Source organism: Podarcis liolepis, assembly GCF_965112155.1.
Source record: "Podarcis liolepis genome assembly, chromosome: 1".
Taxonomy (NCBI): Eukaryota; Metazoa; Chordata; class Lepidosauria; order Squamata; family Lacertidae; genus Podarcis; species Podarcis liolepis.
In genome coordinates, this window is record NC_139554.1 from 98,148,846 (window position 1) to 98,164,881 (window position 16,036).

At 41.5% G+C, this 16,036-nt stretch overlaps 1 protein-coding gene across 1 annotated transcript in view; it reads right to left on the reverse strand.

The window, feature by feature from the left end:
* LOC310701736 (von Willebrand factor D and EGF domain-containing protein-like) overlaps window positions 1–16,036 on the reverse strand; it is a 202,255-nt gene that overhangs the window by 79,553 nt on the left and 106,666 nt on the right. Inside the window, exons 14-18 of the mRNA XM_083493050.1 lie at window positions 14,634–14,795; window positions 8,848–8,952; window positions 5,431–5,545; window positions 2,956–3,206; window positions 953–1,172 (exon numbers count right to left, since the gene is read on the reverse strand). Of these exons, the coding sequence (XP_083349176.1) occupies window positions 953–1,172; window positions 2,956–3,206; window positions 5,431–5,545; window positions 8,848–8,952; window positions 14,634–14,795 (853 nt within the window). The remainder of the gene's footprint in view (window positions 1–952; window positions 1,173–2,955; window positions 3,207–5,430; window positions 5,546–8,847; window positions 8,953–14,633; window positions 14,796–16,036) is intronic.

The following is a 16,036-nucleotide window of genomic DNA, read 5'->3' on the forward strand; positions in this document are numbered from 1 at the left end:
GAATAGACTATCAAATAAATAATTAAAGCCCCACCCCCACCCCAGGGGAAGAGAAACTGACATTGTGGTAATTCAAAGTGGCTACTCAGGGAGCAAATAAGACTGTTTATAATCTCCCAGCCAGGAACAAGAGGAACAAGATGCTTTCAATTAGCATTTGCTGAAAGCAACTTTGGTGAATTTGATTGACTTGAAGAAAGATATTAGAAAGACATTGACCAGAAAAACGATATTGCTAGGTAATAAATGGGGTATATTTGCTGCTGTGTTGAATTTGTATTTGTATTTTGTGCTAATAGGAGAAAAGCAATGCCTAAGATGTACTAAAGGGCCTTAGTGTGGAAATACTCCAAAGTTCCTCAACCTGTGTTTTGATTATCCTGAGGTGTCAGTTCAGGCACAAGTGTCAGATGTCAGAATCATTCGTGTTACCTAATCTGCAACAATCAAGCAACCAAGTACAGTAGTGGGGAAAGGTGGTCAGTTGCCTGTGTTCCAGAGTCAGTAAGTAGAAAATAACCGATTCTGTCTCTTTGCTTCAAAAGAGTGGGAGAGAAATTTGGTTTGGTTCACAATTTAATGCAAAACTATCTTAAGTTGTACTTCCCAAAACAATATATGGACCAAAATCCATTTGCACCTCTCCAAATTCCACCTGGCAGTTTACCAACCAAAGGAATGCTGATGAATTTTTGTGAAGATTTTTGAAGAAAAAAATCACAATGTAGTGAACTAAACTTAAAACTGGGAAAATGAGCGATTGAAATTGACAGATTAGTCCATCCTTAGGTTCTATGCATTAACCCTGCCATGTGGAAAAGATGATATTCAGATACCACTTCAGTGTGCCAGATACTACTTCCACATACCAGGAGTAGTATATAGACTGCCTCTAAATTTGACCAGAAAACAGTAAGGAGACTCCAGAAAAAAAATGCAAAGCTCTGCTTACCTTTCCAACCTGCTGGACATTTACAAATGTAACTATCTTTTCCATTGATACAGGAGCCAATCCCACATGGGTTTGATTGGCAGTCATTACGGCTGTTCTGGCAAAGTTCCTGTTCAAATCCACTGGGACATATGCAGAGATATTCACCAACACCCGGAGGGAAGTTGATGTTGGTGATACATGTTCCACCATTTAAGCAGCCACATGGTTTCACTGCAATCTAAAAGAGGAAAGCACTGGGATGATGTTTCTTCTTTCTCTTGCACTGCATTGCAATGGAGCATCTAACTACCTTTTCTACAAAGGAAGGGTTCAGTATCCAGCCTCCTAAAACTTTCTTTTAGTAAAACAGCTATTTCAGGATCTAGTCATTTAGAATTCTATGTAACCATGGTTTGTAGCTCCAAATATGAAATTATAAATACAAAGCAATATTGTCTGAAATGTAGCTGAGACATACCGAGGGCCAAATTATTGTTATACCACAAGAGATCTCAAAATGGCTTGCATCAAAAAATGCAATACAGATACAAAATTACATAAAAATTAAGCACCAGAGAGAGTTTCAAAAAGTAATCCTACAATAAACTGCAGCAAAACACACAACATCAGCATGACCAGCATTAAAATACCAACCAGCAGCAAATCACACCAAGCAACAGAAAGAATCAGATATGGTCAGTACTTGGTGAACTTTGCTGGGGAGAGCATCCCACTACTGAAAAGGACCTCTCTATTGTTGCCACTCTTGTTGCAGGTCTACTAGAAGCAGCACTTATGGGGCACTTAATGCAACTTGAGAAATACGCAATAGCCATTGAAAACTGAAGGTATGTATTGCCTCCCAGCACCTTTGTAATAGCTGGCAGAACTTGCTCATCTCTTAATGCCACAACATCCTGCATTTCCCCACTGCTGCGCCACATCATTGGCTGCTGGCATGGACTAAGTAAAGATGAACTATCAGGACACAGTTAGCATTGCAGAGAGGAAGGGGAAAGTTAGCCACACACTTGCCATTTTCAGTGGCAGCTGTGTATTTGGCATAACATCTAATTTGGCCTTATATAGACTATGAATCTAATCCTTGACTTACCGTATTTTTGCTCTATAAGACTCACTTTTTCCCTCCTAAAAAGTAAGGGGAAATGTGTGTGCGTCTTATGGAGTGAATGCAGGCTGCGCAGCTATCACAGAAGCCAGAACAGCAAGAGGGATTGCTGCTTTCACTGCGCAGCGATCCCTCTTGCTATCTGGCTTCTGAGATTCAGATTTTTTTTCTCCTTGTTTTCCTCCTCCAAAAACTAGGTGCGTCTTGTGGTCTGGTGTGTCTTTATTTTTCATGCATTTCCAAGTAAGTCTGGGTGTGGTACCATGTAAATTCTGTATCAAGTGTTGTGGGTTAATATTTATCCTGCACTTATCTCGTTCCAGGCTCCTTAACAATTACCCATTGTGAGCGAGACACTTCTGGTTGTAAGTTTCCTCCTCCTATGCATTTTCCTCATTAGCCCACCCTATTGAAGGATTAATGGAACACCTTGCAATAAAGACAAAGCAGAAGAGAAGCGCTGCCAGGGAGCTGAGGCTCTGGAGTAACGACATAAGAGCATGGGAACCTCTAAAAATATCATTGCAAATGAATTATGCTCTCCCCTTTATGGCGAAAACCTGGTCTTTTATGTTGTTATGTGCTTTTCTTCAAAGATCCAAATGCACACAGTGAATTTTAAAGCAGATTAATGAACCATTAAGAGGCTCGGCAAAAGTGTTCTTTCAGACAGCAATCGATAGTACCCTCTCTTGTTCGTTGTATATATGGGTTTTACGTTCTCCGAGTTATTTATTAGATTAATTGATCATTACTGTCATGTTGGATAATATGCACTTACTTGAAAATAGCTGAAGTCTTAGCTTTTTAAAGACAGTAACAAATTATTAGCTATAATGGAAGCAACGGATAGTGTGATAAACCAGTTTTCTGAAGGGTTCCCTATTCCTACCTGAACCGAGTGCCTGCTTTGTGCATTGCATTCATCAGACACGGTGAATTCAAAGCTCTCTGATTTGGCAGAGCTGACTTTCCAAATGAGAAGGCCAGCAGGAGAGAGGGTGGCTTCTGGAGGTCCGCCTTCTAAGATGAACAGCACGGCTGATCCCTCGGGATCCACTGCTAGCAGTTGGTACACAAAATTCTCTCCTGCAAACGTCAGAAGCTGGCTGGCTGGGGCTTGGAACACAGGCGGCTGGTTATCTAAGCAAAATAGCAAGATGCAATAATGTATGGAATGTTCTAATTCCCTAAGACAGCGGTTTTCAAACTACATCTACCACCTAGACCACCAGAAAATTGCTGGCAAAAATACATCACCGGTCGTAGTCTTGTTGGTTGTTGGTACATTCACATCATACATTTAAAGAATCCTGAGAACTGTAGTTTGTCAAGGGTGTCAGGAATAGTAGCTCTGTGAGGGGGACTCAGCTCCCATGATTCTTTGGGGAAAGCCATGACTGTTAAAGTAGTAGGAGCAGGAGCATCATTGGTCATCCCAAGGTTAGTGAGGCTCATCTGACAGTGGCCTGAAACCAAGCCTTTAGTGTTCTTGGCCCAGTCCTGGGAAAGGCTCTTCCAAGAAAGATTCAGGAGGTGCCTTCTTTCACCTTTTGAACATCTGCTGAAAACTGCTAAGCTTATGCAAGCAATGCAATAAAAATAATAATTCAGTAATAGGTAGTTGATGAGGTTTTTATTGTATTTGATTGTACGGCTGTTGTAAAATGCTTGGGTTTTTTAAAATGAGCAGATTAAAATATTTTCATAAATAAATGCACTTTTAATGTATGGTGTGGATGTCTCTCTGCCATGTTTCTCCCTCTTTCTGGGCAGCAAGGGCACACATTTTATTGTTTTAGTGGCATACACTTAACATTTGAGGTTGATTGTGGTGGCTACAGTTAATGTTACACAGCAGTTGACAAAGACGATAAAATCCCTTTAGAACATTTTAGTCAAAAACAGTTACCAGCAAGTTTGAGAAACTTGAGCAATGCATTCAGGAAAGCTTTTATTTATTTTACATTAAACTTTATACTGTGCATTCCAACTGAAAACAGTCATCATATCTCACAGTCAATAAGAGCCTAGATACCATTAAAAATACTCTCAATAAAAACATCAAAGTAATATAACCATGCTCTTAAAATAGATTAAGTATCATAAAAAGGATTAAGGAATGTCTTGACCTAACTCTTAAATACATGAAGCAATGTGTAGTGCTATCCTTCAATGGATGTATATCGTCAGTGGCGGACTTGAGGACAGTGAATAAACTGTCTGGATAAGCCAGAGTTAACGATTGCAGGGAACTCAGTAGTGAGGCTGACTTGGCATATCTGTTTTGGGTGAAGTCACCCCACTGTAAGGACCACTGCGTGATTCATGGATACTGTTGGATCCAGCATTACTGCCATGTGGTAGCTATGGCCCAAAGTATCATTTACTGGTTTTCCTTGCTGATGGAAAATAAGTCACCTGATCACTGTAGTTCATCTTTCCAGATTAGACTATTCTGTCTTCAAAGGATGTGAAAATTTATTCATTCATAATTTTATTTGCATGCTGCTTTCACACACAGAGATACCATTCTCAAAGCAGCTTGCAACAAAGAAAACAGGAATGCGTTTCAAAATCAAGCGGTACGAAACAATTTCATAATATAATAAAACAACATCACAATGGCAAATCTAACATACCAAAAAAGCTAGTATAAATATAAAAAGATTTCATAAAAAATACTGAACAGCAAAAATAACAAAGAAGCTTGACAGTTCCACCTTGGTCCTAGAAAAACATTCCCCATGATGTTGCTCAGAAATATCTGAGCACACACCTGGAACCTCTGCATAATCAATAGGGTCCAAAATGTACATATTCCTATTAATGAGAATCTGCCTTATCCAAAGAAAGTACAGTGGTACCTTGATTGTCGAACTTAATCCATTCTGGGAGTTTCTTTGACTCCCAAAACCATTTGAAAACCAAGGCGTGGCTTCTGATTGGCTGCAGGAACTTCCTGCACTCAATCAGAAGCCACATTGGATGTTCGGCTTCCAAAAAGCATTTGCAAACTGGAACACTCACTTCCGGATTTGCGGCATTCGGGAGCTGATTTGTTTTGGAGCCAAGCCATTCAAGAACCAAGGTACCACTGTAGATTACATCCTACAGAAACTTGGCCAATCTGGGGTAATCCAGATATTCTGAAATACCTATCAGCCACAGCCTAGACAGCACAGATGTGAATTGTCATCCAGAACATCAGGATGACACCAACTTAATAAATGCTGGCCTAGAGAAATGTCAGAAATGTACACAATATACAGGTCCAGAGAAAGAATATCCCTCTCTCTAAAACACCGGATGGGTTTTGCAACAAAACATGAATACCATAGAAACATTTTATGCATTTTAGGCTTACTTTCATTGATAGACCAGGTGAATTTGGAAATATCTGGCTCACAGAGAAGACAAGGACTCGTAAGGCTCGAATCACCTTTTGCATAACATAATCCATCTATATTGCAAGCGTTTTCCTGCAAGTAAGGGGAAGAAAGATAAATTAGCAGCAAGTAATTGCTTGAAATATTTTGCTGTAGGAATAATGAAATGACAGCAATTTAAATGCTAGCACTCTGTTGCCTTGGGGAAGAATACAAGTGTATTCTTAAAAATTGCTGTAATGACACAGGCTTTGCCAGCTTCATTGTGAGATTTTTGTAGTTGTGAATGGCTTATCTCAGGCTGCCGGATAATGCCACTGTAACAAAAAATCATATGAAAATCACTAACATGTTGTACAAGATCATTAATCCCAGACACCTGTTATCAGAGTGATTAATTATCTGGTCCTGCTGAAATTGGGCTCCACTCTAAGGGTATAATAGCTAAAACTCTGTATGACAGAACTCTATGACTACAGTTATGAGGAAACTGCTTTATGACCCAGTACAAAAAGTGAAACTGTTTGCTCAGAGATCCTAAAAATCTCCTTTCATTCACATACAATTAAAATTGCCAATCTGCTCGGAAGCCATTTGTAAAGGGGAAAATGCCACATATCCCCATTCAATAGCACAAATCCTTGGTTATAATGGGATGCAACAACGTGCTTCAGTCATTTCCATTTGTGTGTGTGATGGCCTCAGGACTAGTAAGCCTTCTTGCCTGCCTTAACTTAAGCATCATGACTTTCCCCATGCCTAGAGCCATGCTGCTTTTCTGGGGACAAGGCATACTAAAAGAAGACATACATGAAACGGTCATATTGAACAACAGTCCCAAAACAAAGCAGTTCTCTCTCCCAGGCGCATTCTAGTCCTCCCTCTATATGGGCTTGCTGTTACACAATGCACATTGTGCAATAATTGAGTCCTTACGCAGAGCCAGAAGCAGATGGCTTGGTGGGGTGGCAGCACTCACTGACTGATGTTGCTTACTGGGAAAGAGAAGGGCGAGGCAGTGGAAAAGTCAGTGCAGTACAATCTGGCACTCCTGCTGGTGAATTTCCACTGTGCTGGCCTCCCCACTTGCCTCACCCTTCCCCATAAGGAACAGCAACTAAGCTGTATGGAGGTCAGGTGAACACCACCATGCCACAGTGCCATCCACTACCATATAGAGATTAGCATGTATCTAGGCAAGTGGGCAAATCATACAAAATCCCAGCCTTCTCTACATACTCCCCCCTTTTTTTATTTCAAAGGGCCTCCAAACAGATAGCTGCAGTGGCATAAAGACACCCCTGAGCTGGGCATTCTCTACTAGGTTGCAAACTCCATCACCCACCCAAATTGATGCCCTCTAGAAAATAAACAAAGGCTGAATGATGGGATAAACAGTGGCTTGCTAAATAACACTTAAAGTGGCATGTTGGAGCTCTATCCCACTTGGTTACATTCACCAGCTGCACTCACACTAGGTGGGTGGAGCTAGGCTGAGAATCTTCAAGATTAGCCAATGTGGTAGCCATCAGATGTTGTTGTGCTCCCATCATCCCTAGTCAGCATGGCCAATAGCCAGGTAGTGTGGGAGCTGATGATTTAGTGCATAGGTGCCTGAAACTTGTTCCCACTTAATGAGGGGATAATGGTTGTAAATTTTGAATTACATGCTTCATGTAATGCTGCATATTATTCGCCTCTGCTAAGCTAAAAGACAGACTCATCTGAATGAACAGTGATGTAGAATCTAATCTGTTGATTCTCTACCATTCTTAAGTATGATGTTCCGGTGTATATTGGCAGTCAATGCAGATTTTGAACTGTATTAACATGGCTCCAGCTAGTTGCTCCACTCAAAAGCTAAACTACTACATCTGGATTAGTTGCAATTTCCAAGTGGTCTGCAAGAGCCGCCCTGTGGCCTACAGTTATCCAGTTGGGAGCTTATCAGAGCATGAATTTCTATGGCAAGTCCATCCCTGTATAGGAACAGCCATAACTGGCCAACCAGCTGGGAGCTAAGAAAAAGCCCTCTATGTCACTTGGCTCTCCAGTGACAGAGAAGAATCAGCAAGTACCTCTAGACTACAAGGGGAGCGCAGCCCCATAGAGAACTGGCCATATGCTTATCTCCCAAGCTCAAGAAGTGCCGAGTCATAGCACCTTGATCTAATTCCACCTCAACTAGCCTTCATCCAGTCCATTACAGTGGCTGAGCACCAATGCAGAATCTGTGCAGCTACACGATTCAGATAGCAAGAAGAAATAGGAATTGAATGTCAACAGTGTATGGATGGAACCCAACTCCAAGCCCCAACTCCAGCTGTCAAGGCAGCATATTAGATAGAATGATATTATATGCTTCTTTTTCAATAAAACCTCCTGAATAAGTCATTATTTTGCTTTAAAAGACCACTTTTTTGTTGTTCTTTAATCTGCTTCATAAAATTTCTTTATTTGATCCTGGGATGCTCATTTCTAAATAATAAATACGTAAATAACGTAATAAATAATGTAAATAACAACAACAAGAATGATAACTAAACCACAGAGCTTTGCATAACCCTTAAAAATACATTGCTTCACATAATGCAATTGTGACAGAGCCAACAGGTGGGAAAGTTACAAAATTAATGAATTTATGGCATAGAACCATGTAGCTAGTTTACTGACTAGGCTGCATCAGGGTGTAAAAGGTCAAATAGTGAACTTAGCAGAGTGTAAATAAAATAAAATGCTGCTAGAATTACCTATCAGAGTTGGGTCTGAAATCAAACTACAGTAGACCATCTCCTCATGTTTAAAAGTCACTACAGAGCAGTTTTGAGTCTGTGTAGTTGTTGAGAGTTGTTTCTCAGCTGTGGCAATCACATCTATACTTGAAGATAACAGGCCCAGAGGTAATAGGATTGGTCGTTGCAATACCCCCAGTAAATCTGAGAGGACTGGTAAGAATTTGACACCATGTCTTACAAAGAAATGTTGCTTGTGGAGACTGAGAGCAATGTCGACCCAGCATAGGCTCTCTGTAAACCGGAATCTTCTGAGTGTGAAAGATGCCTTATTTGAGATAATAACAGAACCTCTGCTGTTTCCAAGTTTCATTTACTTACATGAACATTTCCAGCATGGAGGTGCTAAATTCTTTGTGAATATAAAATGTTAATTTGGAAGAAATGTTTTTTTTATGTACAATGTGTTGGCTTCCTGACGATTGATATAAAAAGGGCATAATTTACAAGTGAATGGAAGAAAATATATTTAGCTTCCCAGCTGATCAATAAACACATTTTCTTCTCCAACACTTGTCAAGCTACACAGGCAATCCAGGGAAACTGGAGGGTTAAGGAAAAGATGGATGTTCTGTATTAAACCTCTAAGTGCTTTGAAATTACCTTTAATTTACAAAGCCCATTTTGATGGAATTCGCAGTCCTGGCAGACTCCGTCATACAAGGTCAGGACTTTTGAATTACTGTACTGGAAACCATCATTAGAAATCTAAAATATACAAAAAATATATCATATCATTTTATGTGATCATGTTCCATACAGATACTGTCTGCACATTCTAAAGCACATGCCCAATACACCCCTGAACTAAATGTCTGCCAAGAAGATAAATTAAACCACTTGCAAGTTACTTTCCTGCAAGCTAACAAATCACTTGATGCTGCAAACTGAAAAGCCATTCATTTATTACCAAAATATCTTTTCACTCGGATAAAATCTGGAGTTTCTGATAACTGCCGTGCTCTGTTTAACCTCTTCCTGTAAATTTCTTACTCAAGTTGACACAATTTTGAACAATAAATCCTGCTTCAGACATTTTGATTGCAATCCATAAAACATTTACTCTAGAGGAATCTCATAGATGTCAACAAGATTTTATTGAGCCTGCTTCAAAGGAAGATGATTCTGTATGGCAGCCTTTGCCCTTGACTCCCCCTAAGATGGATTTCCATACTCAGTGCAGCTATTCATTCATAAGATGTAATGCCTGAAGTGTTCAATCTAAGGGGAAATGAACAGAAAATCAGGGCCGATACTGCCCCCACTGCTGCTGTATGTATTTCCTGTAGGCACAGAATCCATGCAGTTTACCTGGTGACAGAATAGTGGAACAAACAAAGTGGGCCCTACATTTTGGCACATCATAACCAATTTTACTTTTCACATAATATCTGAATGCACATGACTGGCATGATGTTGGTGGCATCTGGATATAGTTGCTAAGCATTCAGTTGGACAAGAACAACAAGAAGAGTTTGGATTTGATATCCTGCTTTATCACTACCCTGAGGAGTCTCAAAGCGGCCAACAATCTCCCTTCCCTTCCTCCCCCACAACAAACACTCTGTGAGGTGAGTGGGGCTGAGAGACTTCAGAGAAGTGTGACTAGCCCAAGGTCACCCAGCACCTGCATGTGGAGGAGCAGGGAATTGAACCTGGTTCACCAGATTACGAGTCCACTACTCTTATCTGCCCCTCTCTGTTAGAGAAAAATCCTTTATGTTCATTGTTCAAGAATTTGGAAAGCAAGTTCTGGTTTATGGGGTTTTAACATAGATTTCCAGTTTTCTGATTTTTGTAGGAGGTGCTATTCAAGGGGCAGAACTCAGTGGCAGAGGAGATGCCTGCAGAAGTCCTCAGTTGAATCTCCATGTAGGGTTGGAAGATACCCTTGCCTGAAGTCCTGGATAACTGGTTGCTCTGACTTGGTTTAAGATTAAGAGGTCCATTTGTCCTGAGTGTTTATACCCAGTGGTGTAGCGTGGGCAGGGCCACAGGGGTACAAAATTTCAAAAGTGTGCCTTCCCCCTCACACAGAAAATATCCCAATGTTCATGTGGACAGACTGAGGAGTGGATTTGAGCAATGGCTGATTGCCAGGGTGCCCCTGCATGGGCTTTAAAAATACAGTGGTACCTCAGGTTAAGAACTTAATTTGTTCCAGAGGTCTGCTCTTAACCTGAAACTGTTCTTAACCTGAAGCACCAGTTTAGCTAATGGGGCCTCCTGCTGCTGCCGCCACACCACCGGAGTATGATTTCTGTTCTCATCCTGAAGCAAAGTTCTTAACCCGAGGTACTATTTCTGGGTTAGCGGAGTCTGTAACCTGAAGCTTCTGTAGCCCGAGGTTCCACTGTATACTCACTCCCTCATCCTGCTCTCCACCGTTCTTGACACTCATGGGTGCCGCAGTTGCCTCTTGTGTAGGCCGCTGAGCTATTGCCCCTTTGTTCCAACCTATTGGCAGGCAGTGCCAAGGATCTTCACCCCATGCCACTGCCCCCTTGCCAGCTGGTGCTGCTGGCGATGGTGACAACATGGAATAGGAGGAGAAGTAAGTTATCGGTCATAGACCAATCATCAGAGAGAGTCGGGGGAAGGGAGCGGTGCCAAGGGAGAATGAGAGTCCCACCACCACCCCAGTATCTCTGCATAGGGAAGCTGCTGGTCTCTGAGGTGCTGCAGGGGTGAGTGCGGGGGCTGGTGGGGCAAATGTCTCAAATGTGCACATTAAAGATACAGGTACGGTAAAGGTGAAGGACCTCTGGACAGTTAAGACCAGTAAAAGGCAACTATGGGTTGTGGTGCTCATCTCGCTTTTCAGGCTGAGGGAGCCGGCATTTGTCCACAGATAGCTTTCCGGGTCATGTGGCCAGTATGACTAACTCCCTTCTGGCATAACAGGACACCATGACGGAAGCCAGAGCATGCATGGAAACACTGTTTACCTTCCCACTGCAGCGGTACCTATTTATCTAATTGCACTGGTATGGTTTCAAACTGCTAGGTTGGCAGAAGCTGGGGGAGAGCAACAGGAGTTCACCCCATCGCATAGATTCGAACTGCTGGCCTTCCAATCAGCAAAGCCCAAGAGGTTCAGTGGTTTCAACCACAGCACCACCCGCGTCCCCCATGGTAGAGTATTTCATTGGCTTTATCAATATTGGACTGGTGGAAAGGACTTAGGAAGTGCTAATGGACCCCTGGTTAGCAGGCGCAATACTTGCCTAGCCCTGGGTGCTGGCAACCCATGTTACACCACTTTTGCTACCCCTTCAGAAACATCAAAGCAGATGGAAGCACTGAATCTGCCTACTTAGCCTGGGTACGGGAAGACACGAAAGAAAGAGATATCAACATCACCACCAAAATTGAAGAGGTTGCCACTGCTTCCTACATCCCCACAAATGAAAGGAGGGGAGGAAAGACTACCACCATATGATCCTCTTTCAACTCAGTGTTGCTGAATGTTTTGTTGCCATCATCATTATTATTATGAGTCTACTCTGAGCAAAATTTACTTGAATAAGTGTGTGTGTATTTTTTTGTATCTCATAACTGTAATCATGGCACATAGCTTAGTTAGGTACTAAATATTTGTAAAAATGCAATTCTTCACAGTATCTTTTCAAGAGAGAAAGAGATGAGGAGAAACCCATAACAGTTTGGCCACACCCCGGTGTCTCCACTGGCCATGCACCCATCACCTCCTTGACACCCTAGTAGGTCTAGTGGGTAACAACATCCACGGCATTGAACAGATGGAAGGCATCATTGTGAGGCACAGAAAAGGGTGAGAAGAAAAAAGGAGAGGCAAAAATCACAAACAACAGAAAGAAAACTCATGTAAAGCTAAACACACACAACTGATATTTCCTGGTGAACAGAGAATGGGACATGCCACAAAAAATCAGCATTAAGTGAACTGTTCCAGAAACATTATATTATTTTAAACTGATAAAATACTACCTGTTTCACTCAGGTGTGAACAGGTGGGACCGAGGTATGTGAGGATATAGCAGTGCCTAGCATTTGCAATTCAAAGGAAGGAAATAAGTTTACAATCTATTCAGAGAATTTGAAACTGAATTAGCATAACTTAACATAATTTAAAGAATGAACTCAATTCTCTCAGTATTTGATTTAGAAGAGGGGCTCCCTAGCCACATTCTTCATAGACAAGCCATCTTAATAAGGCGGGAAAACCATTTCAAGGGTCTCTAGCTAGGGTTTAATCTGCAAAGTGTGTGGTCTGCAGCTCAAATCTGAAATGGAAAGCCATGCTTCTATTTGGGACTGGATGTAGCTATTTGATGGGGTGGGTCAATGTACTCTGCACTCAATCAGACCCAGTCTTCGCATGAGCTAGCATATATAGAAATAAAGGTCCCAGATAATGTTAGTGTAGGAGATGATACGACTGATACAAACTCCTGGTGCTGAAAATGGATTCTAGGCCTAAGCGAATCAAGCTCTGAGGCGGAAAGAAGGATTAGTTTAGCATCCTGCCATTTTGCAGGCAAAAGCACTACCTCATCTGTATAAACTGATCACTCTTAATGCAATTTTAACCTTAATTTCTTTCCTTTACTAAAGCCCTCAAGATGTTCATTTTCTCAGCACAGCACTAATGATCAAACAGATGAACATTAATAATGATTAGGACTTTAGCAGCCTCTAATAAGATATTCAAATAAACCCCATTCATTTGCTTGCTGTGCTTTGGTTAAAACAAAAATAAACATTGATCTCCTCTTCAAAAGTTAATAAGCTACTGCAAAAAAAAAATAAAAATAAAATGTACATAAATCATCCCAACTATTCTGTTGTGCTTTGGAGGAGCATGGGCAGATCAAAGTCTCCTATAAAGCAGCTAGGGTAGAGTATTAGGCATCTTCTTGGCTGCCTGTCTAGAAAATTGTGAAACAAATATGTTGAGGTCTACCAGTGATGAACTTTGGTAATTTCTGACTCCATAGGTCTATTTTGGGTGTGGGTGTGTGATGGGGCTCTCTTTAGAGTGCAATATGTCTTACTTCACTTCATATTACTTTACTTTGCCCCACATGTGCCCACTCAACCACTTCAATAGGTGGAACTGGCACTACTGCAGGTGACAGATAATACCTGTTACGCATTTGTAAGAACTCAATCATTTAGTGTGGCAGCAGATGCACTTTGGAACTCCTTGCCAATTGAGATCAAGCAGGCACCTTGACTGCACGGCACCCGCTGAAAACATTCAAACCCATGTGCTTAGAAAGTTGAGGTAACTTTAATATGTTTTGGTATTTCAATGTTGTAAAGTATGATTGTGGTTTTTCCCCTTGATTTTATTGTTTTATCATTTGGTTAGACTGCTTTATGGTGAATCGAGTGGTGCATAAATTTTATGAAAGAAGTAAATATATAATCCAGCACTTCTACATTTGGGGGCCTGAAAATCCTGTGCTTGTGGCACCATTGTCCTATCTGGCTGTTCGCAATAGCAGTTCACAGTTAGCATCACAACAAGCCTTTTAGTTAGGTTTTCTGTCTTAATTTCCGATCGGTGACATGTTTGCTCCTTTATTAGATTTTGTGTTTTTCTGTTTGAATGACATGCTCTCCACAACTGTGGTTAATGCTTAGTGTGTTGTGCTTAATAACATCACTGAAGACCACTGCGCCCCCCATGACACCAGAGGCTACCCTTAGATCTCAGGGTCTGGAGTGCTCTTGACCTGGGTAGGTTCCAACCACTGAATCAGCAAGCTGAAGTGCATTCTGGGTGTGCCACATGCACACATGTCAATTCTGTGGGAAAGGATGGTAAGTTTGACTTACATTCATGTGGCTGGGCCACACAAATATTACCACACCCATGCAGAAGCATCTCACAGAAAAACCAATTGCGCTCAGCTACAGTAAAACTGAAGATCCCCAAGTATTCAGCATCGTTCTCTGCCATCGCTTTGAGTAGGACTGTCCTGTACAACAATTTCAAAATGGAGGGTGTGAGCCGGAAAGGCCCCCAACAGGCAGCAGTATGAAGCTGAAGTCATTCTGCACTTGTGACCTAATCAAGAATTTCAGCCGTGTCTCTTGAAATGAAATGCAGATGATTAAGAATTGATTCACCCACTATATCAGCTCAGGGTGATTACTAGGAACAGTGATTGTAATTTGCACCTTAAGACTACTTATTAAAATGCCCACAATGCCTGTAATTTCTGCTATTCCTTTGTTTTCTTATTTATTATGAGGCAATACTAAAGATCTCTTGCTCTCGTGTGCACTCCTATTCACAGTGATTAGCAGGAAGAAATCCGTAATCTCCCATTTTATCATCACGCTGCTTGAGAAATGTCTTTTGAAATTGTTTTGCTAGTAGCACAAGAAATTCCTACTTTCACTTGCCATCTTGCATAAGGCTCAGCATCCATCATGAAACGAACAGCTCCTGCTCCTGTATTGTTCAGAGGTGGGATCTGACAGTCCACCATTGTCAGATTCAGAAACGTTGCTTTGGTGTTTTCATGTTCTCTGGATATCCATTCACCATTGTGATACTGCAGGAAACAGAGCAGGAAGATGTGTGTGACTTATTGCAGGTCTACATGTCCTTACTGTAGATTTCAAGTGATCTACATGGATATATAAAAAATTCTTTATGGAAGATTTTGATCAGATGTGCTGCTGTGTTAAGTGGATTAACACAGCAGACACAATAGAACTCCCGAGGAAAACAAAGGAATTCCATATGTTCAAATCTGATTGGTATAAGTACAATGGGATGGGGTGTATAGTCCAACAGATACTATAATGCTTCAGAGATTATGCCAGTTTTGCAGACTTTATTGCCGAGACCATACAACACCGGTCCTGAAAGACCTACAACTGGCTCCCAGTACATTTCTAAGCACAATTCAAAGTGTTGGTGCTGACCTTTAAAGCCCTAAATGGCCTCAGCCCAGTATACCTGAAGGAGAGTCTCCACCCCCCTCTTTCAGCCCGGATACTGTATTTTACTGTATTTTTGGTTTTATGGAAGCCGCCCAGAGTGGCTGGGGACACCCAGCCAGATGGGCGGGGTATAAATAAATTATTATTATTATTATTATTATTATTACTGAGGTCCAGTGCCAAGGGCCTTCTGGCAGTTCCCTCACTGCAAGGTCACTACCCGGCAGAGGGCCTTCTTGGTAGTGGCACCCACCCTGTGGAATGCCCTCCCATCGGATGTCAAGGAAATAAACAACTATCTGACTTTTAGAAGACATCTGAAGGCAGTCCTGTTTAGTGAAGTTTTTAATTTGTGAAGTTTTATACTGTTTTTAATGTTCTGTTGAAAGTCGCCCAGAGTGGCTGGGGAAACCCAGCCAGATGGGCAGTGTAGAATTATTATTATTATTAAGGTTGGTCAAGAGAAACTCTCCACCTGCCCTTTTCAGAAGCACTTCCTGTCCAATGTGCTTCATGGTACAGAGGCTTCATTAATGAACCATCCTGAGCTTGGATGAGTTTCCTTTTGGTGAATATCTCAGGCTTCCTTTTAGAACGTCCAACCTGGATGTCCATTTTGTGATATCTCCTCTCAAAAGCACCACCACATGAAACCTCTCTTTAACATATAGTCTACGTAGTTACACAGGAAGCTGCCTTATACAAAGTCAAACCATAGCTAGCTCAGTATTGTTGTCACAGACTGACAGCAGCTCTTCAAGGTTTCAGACAGGAAACACATTCCCAGCCCTATCTGGAGATTGAACCTGGAAGTTTATGCTTACGAAGCAGATATTCTACCCCTGAG